This window comes from Leiobunum rupestre, chromosome 6, assembly GCF_980474605.1.
Source record: "Leiobunum rupestre chromosome 6, qqLeiRupe1.1.hap1, whole genome shotgun sequence".
Lineage (NCBI taxonomy): Eukaryota > Metazoa > Arthropoda > Arachnida > Opiliones > Sclerosomatidae > Leiobunum > Leiobunum rupestre.
The window spans coordinates 31,641,514-31,664,173 of record NC_143389.1 but is presented as its reverse complement, the minus strand read 5'-3'; the positions used below and the strand labels follow the sequence as shown (position 1 = coordinate 31,664,173).

The window sequence follows — 22,660 nt, the reverse complement described above, 5'->3', positions numbered from 1 at the left end:
GGTTCGTATTTATTAACATCAGCGCCATTAACGTAACCTGGTATTGTCATTCTGCTAATAAAATGAGAGGTAAACTAACTAGCTTGTCCTCAGTAAGTGAAGCGTAAGGTTTCGTTTTGGTAGACGAAGTTGAAAGACTTTTAACCTCGATACCTAGTCGACCGATTCCGGCAGTTTTTCTTTTGGATTTTGGGGGATTTCTGTCTTTTCGGTTCTTTAGTTGAGAATATCATTATTCTTTCCTAAAAAAGATACCAAAAGGGCATATCTCTTAAGAGAGAAGTGTCCAATTTTCTATATTCTACTGAGGTTATTCGCCGAAGATATAGCAACACCCTTCATATTCCGATTTTCTAAAACCATAAGTCAATAATTATGTTGCATAAGTGTGACAGTTAGTCGAAATTACTATTGATAGTAATGTGTGAAGTGACGTGGAATTGACGTAAAATATAAAATGATAAGCGCATTAGCGTTAAAAAGGGCGACTTAAAAACAAATTATCCTACGCCTTGGCACTGCTCCCTGAACGCGCTCACTATGACGATGAGGAAACTGACACACTTATGTGAAATATAATAATATTCTTATGATAAAACTATTACACGTTGAAAACATGGTTTATATATAGATTAAATTATTACCTTTACACAATATATTGCAAAAAGTGGCGGTTTTGAAGTAGTACCTCGAAACCCCGATAGATGTCGTTGTCGGCAGTGATTTCGTTGCAGTTTATTAGAAACGATTGGTAGAGTTTTCCAAGGCCTACGAACAGAGACTAAATATCTGCCGTCTTATTCCAACGAGGCAGGCGTCGTTGCAACAACGTCCCATTCTATCGTATTTAACACGTTAGGCTCGATCTTAGATGCAAATTTTTATTGCCTAAGATAAAGGGAAAATAAGGTATGTTATATTTGTCGACATAGATTGAAGTAATTTTTTAAAGAAATACCAGTATTATCATAAATTTTATAATAGTATTATCATAAATTTTATAATAGTATTATCATAAATTTTATAATAGTATTATCATAAATTTTATAATAGTATTATCATAAATTTTATAATAGTATTATCATAAATTTTATAATAGTATTATCATAAATTTTATAATAGTATTATCATAAATTTTATAATAGTATTATCATAAATTTTATAATAGTATTATCATAAATTTTATAATAGTATTATCATAAATTTTATAATAGTATTATCATAAATTTTATAATAGTATTATCATAAATTTTATAATAGTATTATCATAAATTTTATAATAGTATTATCATAAATTTTATAATAGTATTATCATAAATTTTATAATAGTATTATCATAAATTTTATAATAGTATTATCATAAATTTTATAATAGTATTATCATAAATTTTATAATAGTATTATCATAAATTTTATAATAGTATTATCATAAGTGTATAATATTATTACATTAGTGTGACCCTTCCTATCCTTCACGTGCAAATGTTTTACTAAGAGCTATTCACAACACAGACTGCATGACGGGTTTCGTCGCAGTTTTGAGTCCTCTCGCTCCCGCGTCACACGTGACACGTAGCCTTTCTTCTTGTGATGACGTCACTCCGTTACTAGCTTCACAGTAAAATATTCCCCAAAGTGACAAACTTATAGAATAATATTATATCATTCTGCTAATGGTATTATTCATCGCCTATTGAACTGAGAAATCGCCGAAAGGAGAGATCCTTAACTGCGTCTTACAGGAAAGCATCCCAGGGGTTTTCTTTGGGGCCACCAATTCAATTAGTCAAATTTGTGCAAATTAGAACGTGTTGCACCTATTATAGCTTAGATGGATACTTTTATCGTAAGATATGTGTTATGCATTTCTGGTATATACGTGTTGTGCATTTCTGGTGTATATGTGTTATGCATTTCTGGTATATACGTGTTGTGCATTTCTGGTGTATATGTGTTGTGCATTTCTGGTGTATATGTGTTATGCATTTCTGGTGTATATGTGTTATGCATTTCTGGTGTATATGTGTTATGCATTTCTGGTGTATATGTGTTGTGCATTTCTGGTGTGTATGTGTTGTGCATTTCTGGTGTATATGTGTTGTGCATTTCTGGTGTATATGTGTTGTGCATTTCTGGTGTATATGTGTTTTTCATTTCTGGTGTATATGTGTTATGCATTTCTGGTGTATATGTGTTATGCATTTCTGGTGTATATGTGTTATACATTTCTGGTGTATATGTATTATGCATTTCTGGTGTGTATGTGTTATGCATATCTGGTGTATATGTGTTATACATTTGTGGTGTATATGTGTTGTGCATTTCTGGTGTGTATGTGTTGTGCATTTCTGGTGTATATGTGTTGTGAATTTCTGGTGTATATCTGTTGTGAATTTCTGGTGTATATGTGTTGTACATTTCTGGTGTTACGTATATCTACCGCAAAGTGCAAAATGTCCGCAGTGATAGATTCCTCTGGATGTGTGTTACCAAGGAATGTTCCCTCTCCAAATATTTGGGGCACTTGTGACCCCTCCTCTTCCAGGGAAAACGGGGCCCCCATTCTTTGAGCGGGCCGCGCATCAGGGGCTAATAGTTCGCGTTGCGAATTTAGCCAAATTTGACGAAATTGGATCGTTTTAGGGCGGGGAGGGACCGAAAATGATTTGAAGTTCGCCGGCAAAGACATAGGACGCGTTTGACCCAAGGGGAAATTCTTTCGCATCTCGGGCCCCCGTTCTGAACCTTGTAAGACACGCTATCCCACCTACAACAGACAAAACATTTAATTGCACTATACCGCCATCTCTCTAAACTTAGCCAATCCACTAGAGATACACGAGTAAAGTCACACAGAGGTCTTTCATAGGTTTATAATTTTCTTTCACGTAAGCGTGTCAGTTTCCTATCTTCCAAATGTTATATTTTTACTGAGACATTTGTAGAGTGACCAGACATTTTGAGTCGACTTAAGACTAAGTCATTAGAAATAATACCTCGCCGTTAGACCTCATCAGTAATTATTTCGAATAGCAGATACACTTACAAGACTTAATTATACATTTCTGGTAGGGTCTATTTTAGTGGGACCCTGCCGATTTTGGGTAGTTCTAAAGATGAGTACTACCCACAACTTGGCAGTCTGGAAGTAATATTGGTTAGTGGAAAAATTGGTTTTGACAACTAAATTTTGGCAATTTAACAATTTTATTATAATTTTGGTTAATTTTGGGTAATTCTAAAAAATTCTTAAAATATTCACTGATTTTTGGTATTAAATATTTTTCCATTACTCAACGATCATTAATTTATTTCATAGTTTCCTTTTCGGTCTGTCAGGTTTACTTTTGGAAATAATTATGAACTTATTCTAACATTTTAAGGTATAGTTGACCAATAGATTTATCATCTTCCTCTACGTCATTATTTTGACGTCTAAAACTTCGTCTGTATCTCTTCATTTGTTTAGTTTGCTTATGGATTTTATTTAGTAGACGACAATTGCTAAGTTTATTAAATAATTTCCAGATCGCTATCTCTCTAAACGAAAGACAATCGTCAAACAGGGCAGTTTACACCTAGTTTTTTAATTAATTAAAATTAATTTAAATTAAATTTTGATTTCGATACTTCTTGCGTATATAAAGTATTAATTTCGTAAGGTATAGAGAGCGGTAAATTTGTGAAACCAGAAATTAATTAATTATTTTTAAATTAATAATTTAATAGGATATTAATTATGCAAGTGTAGATAACGGTAAATTTGTGAGAGCCGAATTTAATTAATTATTTTGAAATTAGTTGGTATATATGATATTATTAACACAAAGTTATAGATAACGGTAAATTAGTGAGTTGGAAAAAATAATTAATTAATATTTAATTAATAGGTAATGACGTAACGTATAGAGAACGGTAAATTAGTGAGTTAGGAAGAAATAATTAATTAATAGGTAATGACGTAACGTATAGAGAACGGTAAATTGTGAGTGCGGAAGTTAATTAATTCTTTTCTAATTAGTAGAAATACAGTATAGGATAATAATAACGCAAGGTTAGAGAACGGTAAGTTTATGAGTGTCGATATTAATTAATTATTTTATATTTAGTGTCCTAAATTTTTAATCTTGACTTAAACATTTTTAATCTTTGTACAGCCAAAGCTACAGATTTAATTTGATTGTATACCATTGGACCGAAATCCCATTCGTCCGAATGTACCATTCAACCGAATTCCAATCGACTGAAAACCGCGTTTTGCGCGGTTTTCATTCAATATACCGTTAGTGATACATATTTATATATCGTAGGTTACGTGATGATAGTATATCTAATTTGGACTAAACTATGTCTTAAATATTTATTATTTCGTACCGACGTGTATTTTTAGACCTTTTTCCCTTGAAATTTGATATTTTCCGGGTTTAATTTTGGAAAATAACCTTGATAAGACCCGATGTGAAATAGTTGCCTACCATATCTAACCTAACCCAACCTAACCTAACTTAACCCAACCCAACCCAACCTGAACTAACCTAACCTAACCTAACCCAACCCAACCCAACCTGAACTAACCTAACCTAACCTAGCCCAACCTGAACTAACCTAACCTAACCTAAAATAACCCAACCCAACCTAACCTAACCTAGCCTAGCCTAACCCAACCCAACCCAACATGAACTAACCTAACCTAACCTAACCTAACCCAACCTGAACTAACCTACCCGAAGTGAAAACGAACCAGATTTAAATTTCCCATTCAACTGAATCCCGCCATGTTGGGCTATAAAAGAAAATACTTTTCGGTTCAATGGGATTCGGTCAAACGGGATTCCGTCCAATAGTATACAACCATTTAATTTTAATCTAATCTAATCATACGAGGGTGTCCTAATAATCTTTGAAGTGAGCTGCCCCTCGTTAGAAAGATAAAAAATGGAAACATAAATTACTTTTTAAGAGATTTTAATATACTACAAAACATTAATAGTGTTACATTGTTAATCAGATTAAAGCTAGTGTAGAGGTTTAGTTTTACTTTTAGATTCGAAAAAATTTGGCGAAAATTCCGCTTCATTTAAATTTGCAAACAATATTAGACAAATTATGGAAAATTTTCCGGAAAAAAAGGCCTCAGTCATTTTCCGGAAAATTTTCCAACTTACAACACTAATAGGTTTATAAGATATTAATGACGCAAAATGTAGAGAACGGGAAATATTTTTTTGTTAATAGATAGGTTAATAGGATATGAACTATATATATGCATGGTATAAATATTTTTTGAATATTTCTCACACATTTTCAAAGATTTCGTAAGGGAAAAATGTTGTCTCGTGTGAATAGGCGGAGTGTGCTCTGCTGAAAGTCGGTATCTTTTGACACGCGGATCGGATACGACGAAGAGTCCTATATGAGGGGGGGTCCTCCCTCGAAAAGATGACGAATGCCCCTTGAAATTCTGAGGAACACTCTTAAGTCGGCTCCGCAACGATATTGTATAGTCGGGCGGCCAAATATTTATGAGGAATATAAGTTTCTTTTCTTTTACTGTCTCGTAAGATACCGTACTTCATCATATACGCGTCTCATTTTTTGGACTTCAAAAAGGGAGCCGACACTGCGCTTCTTTAATCGGCGAATCCGTACATGTGGCATCCATCTGCAAGGTGTTCTTCTCCATCTGCTCACTCATTTACCGTTCTCTGTACGTCGCGTCATTCATCTCATATATACCTGTTAATTAACAAATAATTAAAACGTAATCAGGATATTCGATAGGATATCAATGACGTAGCGTAAACCAAATGAAAAACGTGTAAATATGGGAAATAATTAATTAATTAATAATTAATAAATAAATTAATTAATTAATTAAAACTTTGCACGAAAATTTAAGAGTTGTAGTTTATGAAATTCCGTGCTCGTACTCAAATGCATATATTGGAGAAAAACGTTCAATTAGAGAAAGAATTAAAAAACATAAAATTTGGGAAAATGACTCGCACTCTATTAAATGAAATGATTTCAAAATTATTAAGAGATAAGCAAATTGGTATAAGAGAAAATTGATTAATGTTTTGTCTATTTGTTATTCTTACATATTTATATTTAGACCTTGTAATGTATTCCTTTTTGTACTTTTTTCAATTTGGTATTTTCATCTTTTTTTTGTTCACGTTCCTCCTTGATGCATGAGCCTCCCGCGACACATTTTTAAAAATATCGTGTTTTAAATTTATATCAATAGACTTAAATGAATGGATTGATAAAGGGCCACCGCTCGAAACGTCTCCAATTAATAAAATTGTTTATACCATGAGATTTCTCCAGTTTTATTATTTATAGTTAAATTTGAAATTAATTAATTCATTCATTCATTATTAATCAACTCCCACACTTTCCACACTTACAAAACTTAACGTTTTATATAACCTGTCTTTAATATCCTATATAATTGTTAATTAATTGTCATAGTCGATAATTCAAAATAACGGTCAAAAACGCCGCCGATCAGTTCAGTAAAATATTTTCGGCGGCGTAATCGTCGGCCATTTTCGGTATGGAGATACAGGCTGGAAAACGGCGAACTTTTTCAAATGTTTTCGTTTTCAAAACGAAACTTTTGCGGCGTAGCTATCGACTAAGACTATTAAATAATTTTTTATTATGAATTAATAATTAATTCCCGCACATGCAAATATACCGTTATAATTAATTTATCATTCTATGTACGTTGCAAAGTTCGCAGTGTATTTTTCGGAGCAGCCAAAGCTTATGTTAAATTGGTACGTCACCAAAAGAAAAATATAATGCTAATTTTCCCAAAATACTGATGAATTATTGAAACGGAACATAAATAACATAAGACTATTTTACATTTGAAAGCGTTTAAATTTACAATAGGCCTTGGCCTTGATTAAATACAAGCTGTCGAAACAGTTTGTTCGCTGTGGTTAGCTGGAAGTTACGCGCAGCGACAATTTCGTTGCGGCGAATGTGGGTAGAACGTTTTTTCCATAAGTAGACAAGGCTTGGTCTTTATGGTGGATCATTCAGTTAATTTCACATTTCTTCCACCAGGTTATCAGCTAGTTACGTTAAAAGAACGTCGTGTTAGCGGATGAACCGTGGGGATGTATTCCCCCTTTCGACATCAATTCAAATAGCAGTACATCTAGTGTAGTTGACGCCGTTGAAAACAGAGACCACCCGTATTAATTCACTGGAGATATCCGATATCCTCACGTATGGCCGGGAATGCATTGCCCTCAGAAGACTCTAGGATATGAACGGGTTTTGACACGGATTCACTACCGTTTATACAAACCAAACACGAAATTGATCTTATTAAAGAGCGACTTAAAATGGAGTTTCTTATTTCACACCAAAATGTGGGCGCTGCCATTTTGTAACACCGCTATCTAAATGTGTATAAGTAGCCTGAGAAAGCAAGCGACAATGGCGGATATAGCGGGGGACAATAGCGTCAATGGCGGATATAGCGGGGGACAATAGCGACAATGGCGGATATAGCGGGGGACAATAGCGGAATTGGCTCCGCCCATGTTTTGTCGCGAAACAAAGTCTGTAATAATATAAATAAATAATAGCGACTTGTAAAACTAATTACCAGTGGCCGGGTTAGAATTCGTAGGAGGGTGGTGGTAGGAACCAATGGAGATGCCGGACTGATTGGATTCTTACGGGAAGAACCTTACTCTTCTATCATGAAGGGGATTTTGAAGCAAAACCGTTTCAACATAGCAATTCTCCCAACATCACCACCTAAGCATTACAGGGGTTTAGCATCATTTGTCCTGTATACGAAATTAGGAATCACTTCCTAAAACCTTCACATTGAAGTATACACCCGTATACGTAAAACCACATCTACTCACAACTCACTCGTAAGTTCGCCAAAGTATACAACGACGTAACGCATTAAGCTGGTTTCACGCTCGACGGAAAATTAGCAGCGTAAAGTTGAACATTAGCGGTATATCGAATGAAAATCAATTTTCAGCTCGGCGTTTATTATCGTCTTTCCGGCATATTTTCCGTCGATCGTTTTGTTATCCAGATTTTGAAGTCCATCCGCTTTGAGTGGTCTTCTCTTGGTTCGCTGGTGTAAAATACGCGGTAAAGTTTGAGCCAATAGGCGCTAGCATAAATTCTTCGTGTCTTGTTCAACTCAGGGGCGTAGGAACGTTCTAGAAGTTGGAGTGGGCAAAGAGAAACCAAAAGGGGTCTCGAGAATGGTTTTGAATTTTTAATGGAGTGTAGCTTCTGCGAATGCATTTGTACATTTTACTACTATAAACATTGGCGGGAAAAGACTGAAATTTAAACACAGTTGAGGTTCTATAAGCTTTATATGCTTTTAAAATGATAATTTAAGCTTTGCGAAGATTTCAACTGACCAACAAGTTGGAGGGGACAATAACATTAGTTGCCCCTCCCAGTAAAATTCTAGGGAGGGGCATTGCCCCCCTTGCCCCCCCTGGTTCCTACGCCCCTGGTTCAACTTGTTAAAATGTTCCACGTGCTCTTTAATATTTTAGCATAAAAGACTCGCATATTTTTTTACCTCATGGAGCACGCGCGAGATCGCTCGAACCCATTTAAGCTAAAATATCAAGACGCGCGTGGAACTTTTTAACAAGTTGAATAAGATATAAATACAGTTTATGCTAGCGTCTATTGAAAACGGTTTCGACCCTGAGAAGGTCCCGGTTTCATTTTAATAACCTAGATTGATACATTCATAAAATACTTTATAAACCTCCCGCGTCATGAGCCACGTTCATGTGAACAGTCACCGTTCCGCCTCCAAGCGTTTCAGATCGCTTTTGGCTGAGTCGCTTCACCAACCAGTGACGTCATCGCGTCAATTTTGGTGTACCACGGGACCATTCGACGGGACAAACATGTTGTTTTACATGTTACGCATACCCGATATTCTACACAACGCACTGGAAATCTAACGTGTTTTTAAAACGCTACAAACTGCCACTGAATCCAAAAGATGCAAAACCTTTCCTAGGCTAAGTGTAAGCTCGGCTATGCAGACGTAGCTTTATCGCGCACAGGCATTTTCTAGTTTTAAGCGCCACTGACCGTTGTTTGAATAATGTGGATGAAAATCGATTAGCCAATTATATGCTGGAACGTTTCCCGCTTCTATTTCCGGAACTTACGCGGAAAAATACAAAAGTACGCCACTACAATACGTACTCAAGACAAACAATGGCAACTAGATTAGACATTCACTTCTTAAGCGTTATTTTTTCCTAATTTTTGGTTGCAAATACTAGGCGTTGACAGGCGTTGACGCGTAAAGCTTGGATAGGCTTAACACGCGTTTTTCGTGTCGACGCAAAATATCTCCGTTAGGCCCGAGGGGCTGATGACTATCCGTAATAGGGTCTACAAGCCTGTAGCTTTGACTGTACTAAAGTGATTACGTAATCGATGAGAGATTTAGCCCTACCAACGGCTGTACTCTCTGTAGTTGGTGGACAAAATTTGAGAAAGTGGCTATTCCCGAGATTAAAGGCCTAACACCATTTTATCGCTCTCACCGTCTGCCAACTATAGGAACAACAAACACGGCACCCCACACCAGGTGAACGCATAATCTTTTGTACATTTTTCATTGGTTAGACGCTTTAGCGCCTGCGGCCGTCGGAAGGGGAAAATTCGGAAATCGCCCCCCCCCCCGCCAGTAAAACGTTCAGCGTAAAAGTTCATTCCATGAAATTTGTACACAACACTAACTGCCGAGGATCATATGAAGAGTAGCTCGCATCTCGAAGCGTCAATTAAGGTGCCATCTACCGTTCTTTTACTTAAGCAGACACTATTAATAATTTGTAGAAACGCGAGAAAAGGAACTGACGTATTAAGCATTTCTCTTTCGCGACAGTAGACGTCGCGTCAGTCACTGCGCAGACCGTAAAAATGAAGTGGCGTATTCCAACGTCGGTGTGGCCCTTTAACCTGTCTATTAATTTCCAGCTTCAAAGGGAAGGCGTCTTGACCCGGAGATATGAAGGGCCGCTGTATACAAACGGCCTTCGCTGACAGGAAATTAATCGGCGTCGGGGTGAAATGTCCCTTCGTCTGCGGGGAATAACGCTATCGTAACTAGTTGCACGTGGAAAACCCGCGAGACCATTAAAACCCGGAGGATGGAGACCCTTCCCGGCGAGGTCGTCTTCGGCGCGCGGACGACGGCGGATTCCTTCAGTTTATCGAGCGACTTAAGAGTCGAAATCGGCAGGAGTATCCGGTTACCGAGACGTTCTCTCCTGTCCAAACTGTTTTGAAGGGTATATTAGGAAAGCTCGCGTCTGTATGTACACAAGAAGACGTTTCGCTGTTGGTTTCTTTTTTGCGTTGGCCCTCTTCGAACATTTGTCCCTAATTTAGAGACCGCGACCCGAAGGGAAATAAACATACTCTTATCCGCCGTTTGTATCAACGGGAAACAATATGTTAAAACAGAAGTGTAATATATATATATATATATATATATATATATATCTTACCAGATCCCGCTAATTAGTGTTTCCAGCCGATTCTCAGATAACTGTCGTGTTATCTGAACCAAGAAAATAATTACGAAAGATCAGATTATCCGCATTTACGATAAAATATTATCAAATCAGTTAATATGGGTCGAAATGCAAAACAAATAGTTTAAATCCGAAACTAATCTAAATTCATTGTAAACCAACAGACAAGGTGAGCGGATTTCAGATGCAGGTAACCGAATCTGGTGAGATGAAATATAGCGGATCAGTTCAGGTAGATGATTGGGGTGGCAGAGTGGTTAGCACTATCGTCTCACAGCAAGAGGAGCCGGGTTCAATCCCAACTTGTGCCATTGGGTGGAAATCCGAAACAACTCCCGCGTTGAGTTTTCAAGTTTTACTCCCCACTTGTTGAGGTTAATGGTAATAGTGAGTGTAGGGAGCTGTTGGCTCGCGTGACATGAAGGGCTGTCCACCACCCTCCTACGCATTGTAACTCTGCCACCTGAATTAATGGCTTTAAAAGTCGCTTGATGACTTAGGCCTAAGGTGGTGCCTTGGGTATTAGCCTAGCCGACTATTATTATTATTATACAATGCCGACTCTCGTAGTATTCTCAAAAGACGTTAAGGAAGAAACCACTGATATCCCAACGAATAAAACTTGACCCGTGATGCAATATGCACATCCGCAATTTGGCGCGAAATTCGTTACCATTGAAATTTTAATTTTAATGGAGATATTACAATATTATACATATATAAAGGTAAAATGGCATTTTATACTACTTTGTAATCTATTTTTTCGGAATTTGCATGAAGATAGAATTGGAACGCGAGCCTAATTTTGGTTAAATCTTTAATTATTTGATTTGAAAATCCTAAACCTGGGTCAAAAACGCAATATTTGTAAATTTTACGGACAACTTTGCGAGTGACTGCTCTCTTTTGTAAAAAATATATAGTAGACGAAAAATAAGGGGAATTACATTTTCAATTTAGGTTATTATTAATTCCTTTGAAATATTTTACATAGACATGTAAATGGTACGCTTCCGACTAAAAAATAATACTTCATTATATTATATTATATTTTAATTTAATTTCTTTACGACGGAGATAGGAAGTTTTAGAAGCGTAGAGGTTCTTATCCTGTGGATAAAATACAACACATCTCCGAAGGAGTTCTTACTCCATCTAGTGTCAGGCGTGTTATCAAACGATTTTTTAGTTTAGACGGCGAATTTTTAAAAATTACATGTTTTATGGATATTTAATAGTTTAAAAAAATCGCTGTAATGTATGTATTCGTCTCTTAATATTTTTTCTTAAACACATTTTAAAAAATCAGCGGAATATCTTTCTGATTAAATTAAAATATTGGGAAAGAAAATAATAATTTAAATAAATTGAATAAATAAATTTAATTCATATTTACAATATTTCTTACAAATTTTATCATTAATTAAAAGTAATTTTCTATTTGTACAAATTTAGTTTTCATGGTGACCTAAATTTATCAGGACAGTGCTTTATTTCGACCATAAGTTTATAATTACATTCGTAAGTGTGTCAGTTAGTCGAAATAATTTTTTTTAAAACTCGTTATGAGCGATTGTGACGGGTGGGACAATTGAATCCGCTCGTCCATCTAATTAATCAGGTGTGAGATATGTGTAACGGCCACGCCAACAGGGCGATATTTGGGGATAGGGACGGGACACCCGTGGCGGAAGTATGACAACCACCCATTGGGGGATGAGTGGTCGTCCTCACACGGCCATCCACAAACTCCGCCTCCCAGACGCTTGGGATTACAGGAGTACGCCACTACTTCCGGCAATCGAAATAATTAATATAAAAGTTGTGTAGGGTGACGGATAATTTTAAAACCAATAATTACGCCTAGTAGCAAGACCCCGTGCATGCTTTATTACGTATTAGGCGAAAATATGAATTAAAACAATAAGAAGTGTTATACTTATAGTAGATATGATTTACGCTAAATTTAACGCGCGGAAGATATGGAACTGACACACTTACGTAAGATATAATTACATACTTTTAGTTCGACTTACTATATTTAGAAGCGAATTTCGATTCCGGCAAAAATGGGCGCGTTCTCGATGGGCACTTGCCTGGTCGTTGTTTCGTAATAGTAATTCACGTTCTGGCGATAGGGCGGAATTGGCGTGGGTGGTGTCACGAAGTAGTTGAAACTGGGGCTGGCAGTTGAGGTGACGTAGTAATTGGAACTTGGTGGTCTTTGAGTGGGATTGGGGTAATAGTTCGCACTTGCGGGTCTGGCAGTAGGGGCGACGTAATAGTTCGCACTTGCGGGCCTGGCAGTAGGGGCGACATAATAGTTCACACTTGCTGGTCTGGCAGTAGGGGCGACGTAATAGTTCGCACTTGCTGGTCTGGCAGTAGGGGCGACGTAATAGTTCGCCGTTGCAGGTCTGGCAGTAGGGGCGACGTAATAGTTCGCAGTTGCCGGTCTGGCAGTAGGGGCGACGTAATAGTTCGCAGTTGAAGGTCTGGCAGTAGGGGCAACGTAATAGTTCGCAGTTGCAGGTCTGGCAGTAGGGGCGACGTAATAGTTCGCAGTTGCAGGTCTGGCAGTAGGAACGACGTAGGAGTTTGAATTGGAACTAGGACTTGAGGTAACGTAATAATTGGAACTAGCGCTGGAGTCGGCATTGTTCGAAGTAACGTCGATGGTCGCCCTGATGGGTCCGGCCTGAATTTGCACGCTGGGCAACTTGAGAGCGGTTCGAAGAGGCAGTAGAGAGTCCGAGGCTCCCATCAAATTATTCTTGAAGTAAGTAGAAACAGAGTTAACGTTTTTGGCCATATCATCCTTAGTGTGGACGTATTTGATGTCGTTCTTGTCGGAGCCTCGTCTGGAAAAGGGACTGAGCAGGTAAGACAAGGGTCTCCTCCTGATCATCATTAGAGCGGCTTGGGCCTCCAAAGTCTTCTTCATGATGCCAGCCTCCAGAAACGGTTTGCCGATCATCCCGATTAGGACCCCCCTCCGCATCATATTCAGAGAGGCGGCTTTCCTGATGACGTACCTGCCCAGCAGGGCCGGAGATCCCAAGCGGGCCCCAGTGTTCATGACGCCTTTGATGCCACCCACTATCCGTCCTAGAATGTATCCTTGGGTAAAGAGCAAGATGGTGGCGCCGTCATCCACTAACAAACCGAAACACAGAAACAGAAGCCAGGCTCGCTTCCAACACATAATCGCCTAAACCTGAAACCAACTTAACGTCAATCCATGCCCGGTTAGACCACCGACACGAACCAAGAACATATCGCGTCAGACAACGCGGGACGAAACGCGTTAAAGTCCGATTCGATTGGCTGTCCGTCACTTTGATGGACCCTAATTAATAACCAGTAATTATTCGACGCGAGAAAACGTGACAAGTTCACGACGTGACAGACGATCACAATAAAAGCGAAACAGTCGTTGAGGTCCGATTTATAACCTCGCCAGGAGACGGACTTTCTCCCAACGCCGCCAAACAAATGTTCCCACAAAAATGTGATCCGACCCACTTTTGAACATCGCTAGTAAAAACCACATTTTCGCTTTTCGGGGAGGATTCGAAATGGTGTCAAACCGAATTCGTTATCCCCACAAAATCAAACTTTTTTCGATTTCTACGACGACAATAATGGAAATGACGAGGAGAAGCGTGTCTGCTACAATCATTCGGAGAGCGGATGCCTCTGAACAGAAGATACGATCATTAAAGCTAGGAAGTTATGGTCGCCGAAGTTGAAAGTTCTTCGTTCGGAACGGACACAATAAAACGTCAAACAGCGCGATTATATATTTTCTACAGACATTTTCTAGCTTCTAGTCAACGCGGTCACCAACTCGTTTACGTCATAAAGAGCGCGTCCAGTTCCTATTGAAAACGACGTAATGGTCAAGTTATCCGACACAAAGGACAGAGAACGCCCTTCTATTGTACGTCGGACCAAAAAACGTTAGCAACGTGGCGCTCACTGATTACCACAACCGTAATTGCTCAAAAACAGGGTCCTCTTCGGATATTTTTGGGAACAGTCACATCGCCATGGACCATGCCGTCTGGAAGAGTTCAAATACAGGAGTGACCCTTTCAAACGAGGCTTAAAATAGAACTTGTTAGACTAACTTGTAAGTTCAGTGAATGAAAGTCTTATATGTTTAAAAATACCCCGTTTTATAAGTATTATCTGAAATGGGCATAAGGCGAAAATAAATTGTTCAAATACAAAAATATTTGAACTAACCGTTTATATTATTTAGGGAAATTGTTCAAAAATAAAAATCTTTTAACTAACCATTTATATTATTTAGGGAAATTGTTCAAAAATAAAAATGTTTCAACTTACCGTTTATATTATTTATAAAATTCAAAATACTCATACAGATCTAATGCCTATTTTTTTCCGTAGATAAACTCCGACCCAAATTTATGAAAATGTTAGTTGATTTAAAAATTACGTTTTCCTATACATCTCAAGGATACCCCCCTTACAAATGCAATCTATAGATCCTAAATCTATAAAAAAAATATTCCTAAATATCTATAGAAAATACACTTAAATATACATAGAAAATACGTCTAAATTTCTATAAAATATTTAGTTTATATTAACATAGACTTTGAAAAATGTAGAAATATGGAGGTATTTTCTAAATACATATTGTAAATGCACCCAAGGCTCCTAGAGTGTATACAAAAGCTTAAGACTTTCTATAAATCTCTATAGATATAATTTTTATATAACTCTACGCTCTACGGATATTTTGTAAGGTTAGTTGTAATCTCAACTGTAATAAGTACGTTTATTTTATTTATATAATTTTCGCAGTGCTTAAAAGTTAAATTTTAATTTAAAATTGTAATTATTGCCTCTTTGAAATAAATCTGCATAAAAGTTCTAGAATATTTTTGTAAGTACATTTAATAAGTACATTAAATAAAAATTTAACAATTTTAAAAGTGTAATTAGAAGAGTTGAATCCGTAATAAATAACATAAAATACATAATCTATAAATATCGAGAAAGAAGTAGGATTTAAAACGCCTATTTTAAATAATGTTTATAAAAATATTTAAAATTATTTCCGCAGTGCTTAAAATCTTTAATATTTTTATTTAAAAATCTAATAATTGTATCTTCAAAATAAAGCCGCTTATCGCAATGATAAGATGAAAGTGACGTTTTGGATCACGAGCGCAATCGAGTGGGAAGAACAGCATCACGAACCCCGATAACCAAAATGGAACAAGTGTCAATTTTATCCACATTATTTCGCAATTGTATTTCGATTTGATAGGAAGATCCATATAAACTTAGGATCGAGCCACGAAAGGACATCAAAGGCAATAAACGTAGCGTTGGACATGAGCGCCGGTTTAAATTATCCGGCCACAATTTCCACAGTCAACATGCAAGGAAACCCTTACGATTTTAGCAAGTTGGGATCACAAGGTATTGTTATACAGGAATATTATATGGTCTGAAGCGGTTCAAATTGCTAATACGACATTTTTCGACTCGTTGGCGCCTAATATCGTTCAGCCATGAATTCCACGGGACCATCATACAGCGGGTGAGTTATTATAACTACAAGTAAATAACATAAATATTTCGAGAGAAGTATTCATCTTATTATCCTGCTAGTTTTAATACCCTTTATTCGTATTTCAAACTAAAAATCGTAAGAATAATTTTAACCTATAAAGTACACTCTCTTGTAGTAATAAAGTTGTGTCGACGATGTTAAATTTAAATATTAAATAATTATATAACGTTATTATTTTCAAATTGACATTCGTAAAACACATTTTATCTTATCGACTACATTTTTCCTGTATTACTAAATAGTTTTGACAATTTTAAATTCAAATAGTTAAATAATTATATGCTTCAAAAATTAGCATTTAATAAATCTTTACCGTTAGAAAAATCCACCCTCTCTCTATCCTGGTAATGTTATTAGATTGTGACCGAAATACTAAAACTATTACATCGTGAAAAATAGCACTTAAAAATGCTTACGTACTCATGTAATCAACTGTACAAACGATCAAGTGGTCGATTATTTGAATTCGGGTAATAATTTGTTTTTAGGTAATAAAAATCGCATAATATATAAACATTAATCGAATGATAATCATGTAATATATAAACAGTAATCGAACGATAATCATGTAATATATAAACATTAATCGAATGATAATCATGTAATATATAAACAGTAATCAAACAATAATCATGTAATATATAAACAGTAATCAAACGATAATCATGTTATATACAGGGTGTTACGGATAAAAGTACCGAAACTTTCTATATGCATGCTATGGGTCTCTATGAGTAGAGATATGGGCTCCCAAAAAACTACCCCCAAAAACCGGACACAGCCTTACATCTGGCAAACAATATTCTTCCTTGAACCAAATTGTTTTCATTAAACTATCAATAGTTTTTTATCCGTGAGGCGAGAAACTTTAATAACAAGTGGCAAAAGTTCATTAATGTCCTTTTAGAAGTAAATTGAGTTTGAAGACAAATACAAGCCATTTTAATATTTTGACCAATGTGCCATATTAGCTAGAATATTAGACAATTTTAAAACCATTCTTTTAGAATTTTCATGACATTTGTATCTTTAGATTAAATAATTAAAATCGTATCAATAAATTAAAATGGCTTGTATTTGTCTTCAAACTCATTTTATTTCTAAAAGGACATTAATGAACTTTTGCCACTTGTTATTAAAGTTTCTCGCCCCACGGATAAAAAACAATTGATAGTTTAATGAAAACAATTTGGTTCAAGGAAGAATATTGTTTCCCAGATTTAAGGCTGTGTCCGGTTTTTTGGGAAAGTTTTTTGGGAGCCCATATCTCTGAAACGAAGCACTTTAGGACCCCTGTTTATTGGACATTTTTTACTCATAGAGACTCATAGAATGCATATAGAAAGTTTCGGTACTTTTATCCGTAACACCCTGTATAAACAGTAATCAAACGATAATCATGTAATATATAAACAGTAATCAAATGATAATCATGTAATATATAAACAGTAATCAAATGATAATCTTGTAGTATACAATTGTAATCAAATGATAATCTTGTAGTATACAATTGTAATCAAATGAAAATCTTGTAGTATACAATTGTAATGAAATGATAATCTTGCAGTATACAATTGTAATCAAATGATAATCTTGTAGTATACAATTGTAATCAAATTATAGTTTTGTAGTAAACAACAATTAGTAATCAAATGATAATCTTGTAGTATACAACAGTAATCAAATGATAATCTTGTAGTATACAACAGTAATCAAATGATAATCTTGTAGTATACAACAGTAATCAAATGCTAGTTTTGTAGTAAACAACAGTAATCAAATGATTAAGGGAATCCAGGGGTGATTGGCGTAAGTTACGTTAAAATTAAGCCGTAGCAGACGATTTTTTATTTAATATCTACCCCCTCTAATTAATTGGAAATAATTATAATCATCATGATAATCTTAGTAATCCCTAAAAATCACGGTGAAATTAATTTAAATATTTAGTAATCAGCCATCAAGTGTACGAAAGATTTCAAATATTTTACATCGTCAGGCTTTTTCGCGGGAAACTCTACTCAATGGAAACTTATCTAGTAAGATATATGTAATATAACTCCGTTATAACTTAATTTTTGTTCTGGAAATTCCTCAAAATTTTTACGAATACGCTGAAATATGGAAACCCGTACCATGAACTTCATAAAGCCCTATAGATAAGATTAGGCCACTGAACAAATAATGGCAGAAGGTAAACGTTGTTTGGCTAGCTGCTCAAAGTTAACCACAGAGTTTATTCTGTAGCACTCGACGCGAAGTCGTACATTAGTTTACTACAGGCCCAAAGTGCGCTGAATGTTAAATGTATCCCAGTGGTAAAGATTCTAAAGACAATATCGTTGACAGGTATTTCGACAATACAGGATCGTACACTACATTGAAAAGTAAGTTCGATTTTTAATAAATTCGTGAAATTTTTAACGTTAAAATAACTTGATAATTAATTTGGGTACAAAATTGTAAGCTCTTTAATGTTGATATTTTGAAAGAATTCCAATACAAAAACGCGAAATAAAGTAACAAAACGTACGCAGTATTTCCAACTTATGATTCGCCAAGCCCGATATGTAATTTTCATTTCAGCATGCTCTATCGCCATCTGTGACGAAAATTGAACACTAAATTTTTAAAATGTTTTTTTCATACGTGTATAGTGTTCAACAAAAGTGACATAATTACCAAAAGTGTGACAATCCCTGTACTTTCGTATGCTAAAGGTTTAATGAATGCTCGACTCGAGATCGACCACATAAAAGACTATTTATTGTCGCCTTTCTGAATATTTTTCTAGTCTATGGTATTATATCGTAGGTAGATGGCGATAGCATCTCCACCGAACGAAAAATTAAAAAAATACACTAACTTTGACCAGTGCTACTTAGTTCCTATGTTTCTCACTAGGAGGCGTTAATTGTTGGTTTTAACTTCCTTCCCTCCCCAAGCATTGTTGCCAATGTGTGGGATAAATCCCACACTGTGGGATTTTTGGCAATTTTTTGGGCTGTGTGGGATAAAGGGATTTTTAAGCGAAAATCATTGATTTGGTGGGATTTTTGGCCTGAATTTTTGAAAAAGCACTATTTCCAGAAATTCTTAAACCGAAAATATCAGACTTCTATTTCTCTAACGCTATAAATATTATTAGTAATTTTTATTTAATTTTTTTCCAGAGCTGGCCTACGAAACTTGAAAATATTTGGCATGTTTTCCGCTGAGTTTTGGGAGGGGGCGTGGCTAAAAACATGTTGGGGGTTTTGCTGGAAATTTTGGAAAGGACTGTGGGATTTTCACTCGTCAAACATTGGCAACACTGTCCCAAGGCATACTTTCAATTCTTCCCTCCCCAAGGCATACTTTCAATTCTTCCCTCCCAACTTGTATCTCGCTAGTAACATTCATTAAAAAATAGGTCCGATAGACACGCTTTTGGTAATTATATCACTTTTGGTTCAATAAGTATGTTTTTTGGATTATTTTACTGAGAGCTATTCACGGAGGCACGTCATCGTATTAAGAAATTCGCCCTCTAGCGAAACGTTTCAAAGGGAATGTTACGCGAGAGTCTGTTTTGTGAATAGCTCACCGTAGCAAATTAGTATTTCAAGAATGAGAAACGTCATACTAATGGGACTTATACGGATCAGCACACTTCCTAATCTCTGTCAAATATCGAAAAGCGTTCGTCACAAGCGTAGTATTTGAGGGACTGTAACATCCTTTTTAGCGCGCAAACTATTATAGTCTGAATATAGGCGCCATCTATTGTATCTTAAGATTTTAATCTATTTTATATCTTGATTAAATATTAGGATATTATTACAAATAATTTAGAAGACGAAAAGGTTATATAGATACAATTAAATAATTTGTTTCTTATATTTTATTATGCATAGTTTTTGGGTACGAGTATAGATGGCGCAAAGCAGCCAAGATTAGTTGCACAAAAACCAGGGAATATAGAATAGGGTTGTAATAAGTGGAGTTAGTAATAGATGTTTCCATTAAATCCTTGTCAAAGTCAAATAAAGAGTTTGTGCTACCGCGACTGGATTTAAACCGGTAATTCTTTAAACTGCTAAACCTGTGGTCAAAGTTCTGTCTGCAATGTTCGGCAGGAGGCAAGGCAGTCATGGAATACGTAACTTTGTCTTATTGAAAAATGCCTTTTTTGAAAGGGTGGTAACTGCTCTTTTTCCTTGAGTGAAACCACGGCCAACTGTGATCTCGCGCTATAGCGGCCAACCCATTCGTTGAATATTATTTTTAGAATAGTTTTTGCATTGAAGGCAATATAAAAGAACTGTAGTAGTGCAGCGCCACGCTCGTTATAGCCTTGCTCACGGAATTCCGAAGAATGGGCTGGCCGCTTTAGCGCGATATTTAAGTTGGCCGTAGTGAAACAAAAGAAGCGACTAAAGGCAGCAGCACTACTCAATTTCATTGGCTGGTTTTCACATCGGTGGTTTCTGAAATTCGCGATCGCTTGCCAGGTCTAATATTCTCAGCATTTGTTTACTTTAGATTAAGTTAGGGTTAGCTAGGTTGATATTTGGTTAAGGTTACGTGAAATTAGGTAAAATAACTGAAGTAAGAAGATTTTTAACATAAAATATTTAAAAATAAAGATGTCACCCATGCTTTTTACAAACACCTAAAATGGCGGCCAGAAGATAAAACGTATCAATGACCGGACCACGGCCAACTTTGATCTCTCGCGCTACAGCGGCCATCTCATTCGTTGACGTTTCTGTGTTAACCTATGAACAAAAGATGTGTATGACGTGAGCGCCCCTAGCGGATTATTATTTTTAGAATAGTTATTACATTGAAGCCAATATAAAAACCGAGCGTGGCGCTGAACTCCTACACGTTATAGTACAGTTTATAGGGGGAAAATCCTTGCTCGCGGAATTTCGACGAATGTGTTAGCCGCTGTAGCGCTAACAGCGCGTGATCAAATTTGGCCGTGACCGGACCATCGGATTCCATTTATCATTTTTTAACTTATTTAAAAAACGTTTTAGGTCGAGTTCTAATTGTTATCTTTGTCAACATAAATAAACCAAATGGTTATGTCGGGTAGTTAGCGAGATGTAACGCGTCAAAGATCATTTTTTGTCGATATGAAAATTGTTATCGGTTGTATTGTCGAATTTTATTTGCATTAAATAGGCGTAAAATCAGGGGTGCCTAAATGTAGGTCGAAATTCGTCTGGTTCTAGTAGTCATTTTTTAGTATAAACCAATAGTATGTTTTTAGATACCATTTTGAAGATATAAATAGTCATTTTTAGATCGAACTCGCCATTCATTAGGTAGAATTCAGTAAAACCATCAGGGTATTAAATCTTTCCCCCATAATTAACTGTCCCAATTACTGTGCAACGGAAGCATTAAACTACTTTCTGGAATGATCGGGCAAGTAACAACACCGAGCTCTAAAAACAAATTGGAAATTTCAGCTCACCCGGAGATGTCTTCAGGTCACAACGTCTGGTTGCCAGGTCCTACTGGAATCATTCCGAAGGACACGGATCCACCGAGGTAGTTCCACCTATTCTTAATACTGGCACTGAAGGCTCTGATCACTGATATTTGGACGTTACAGGTACGAGTTCAAGCACTTAAGCGAGCACGTGGTAACGTTCGACCACATTGAAGACAAGAAGTTCACGGACAAAGCTGGCGACGTGTAAGGTTATTGGTCATACTATCTCTAACAAGTACCCGTTTTGAAGCAAAGTCGATTATTTCAGCACCTTGAAGTACAGTCACAGATTTTGGGGTGAGCTCTTCGGAGGCTTGATGCTGATCGCCGATTTCGTCATTTCCGGAGTCCTCGAATTGGTCACGTTCGTGTTGAAGATTGTCTCGCTCGTGCTTCTCGGTATTCTGATCAGAATCAGCGATTATCTGGTGAAACCGATTCTGGTTTTCGTCTACAACGCTTTCGTGATTCCCAGTCTCAACTTCACCGCCACCCTGATATCCGCGGTTGTCCTAATCGCCAACCCTGTCTTGGATCTGTTTCAGAGGGGCGCCGAAATAGCCGCCATTGTCCTCCGAAGTTTCCGTCTTTGCGAGTACCACAATAACAAGACGGTTCTCAAGGAGCACAAGCAAACCGAAGCCGTATGAAAGTATAATCTCGGACAGATTCTGGCCGATCTATCAGCATTTTTTAAATATTGGTTTAGGAAACGCAGTTTGCGTAATTTGTTATAATATAGTGAAATAAACCTTTTAACGACTTTACACATATTTTTCATTACATCTCTATATCATAAATCTATACCTAGAAGTCTTCTAGCAAGTCAAAATAATTACTAATAGCTATGTTTGAGTGACGTAGAATTAACATAACACCATAAAATTTCGGGCACTCGACTAAAATATGAGGGATATCCTCCACAGCATAACCACATTCCGCGATACACATTTAACTAGGGAGAAGATTCTTTCA

The 22,660-nt window shown here is 36.5% G+C and overlaps 1 protein-coding gene across 1 annotated transcript; it reads left to right on the top strand.

Annotated features, from left to right (window-relative positions):
- The first annotated feature begins 15,881 nt into the window (after positions 1–15,881).
- LOC149940621 (uncharacterized) lies at positions 15,882–22,452 on the top strand. Its single transcript, XM_090178738.1, has 6 exons — positions 15,882–16,040; positions 16,131–16,161; positions 18,544–18,581; positions 21,660–21,741; positions 21,806–21,889; positions 21,954–22,452. The coding sequence occupies exons 1-6, from the start codon at positions 15,953–15,955 to the stop codon at positions 22,333–22,335; spliced, it is 705 nt and encodes a 234-aa protein (XP_090034864.1). The 5' UTR covers positions 15,882–15,952; the 3' UTR covers positions 22,336–22,452.
- Positions 22,453–22,660: the final 208 nt, after the last annotated feature.

Bases quoted from the DNA above. Each gene is read 5' to 3' on its own strand.
- LOC149940621 (XM_090178738.1), top strand. From the start codon at position 15,953: ATGAGCGCCGGTTTAAATTATCCGGCCACAATTTCCACAGTCAACATG. The intron at 18,582-21,659 runs GTAAGTTCGATT...TGGAAATTTCAG, and splicing joins ATCGTACACTACATTGAAAA to CTCACCCGGAGATGTCTTCA. The intron at 21,890-21,953 runs GTAAGGTTATTG...CGATTATTTCAG, and splicing joins ACGGACAAAGCTGGCGACGT to CACCTTGAAGTACAGTCACA.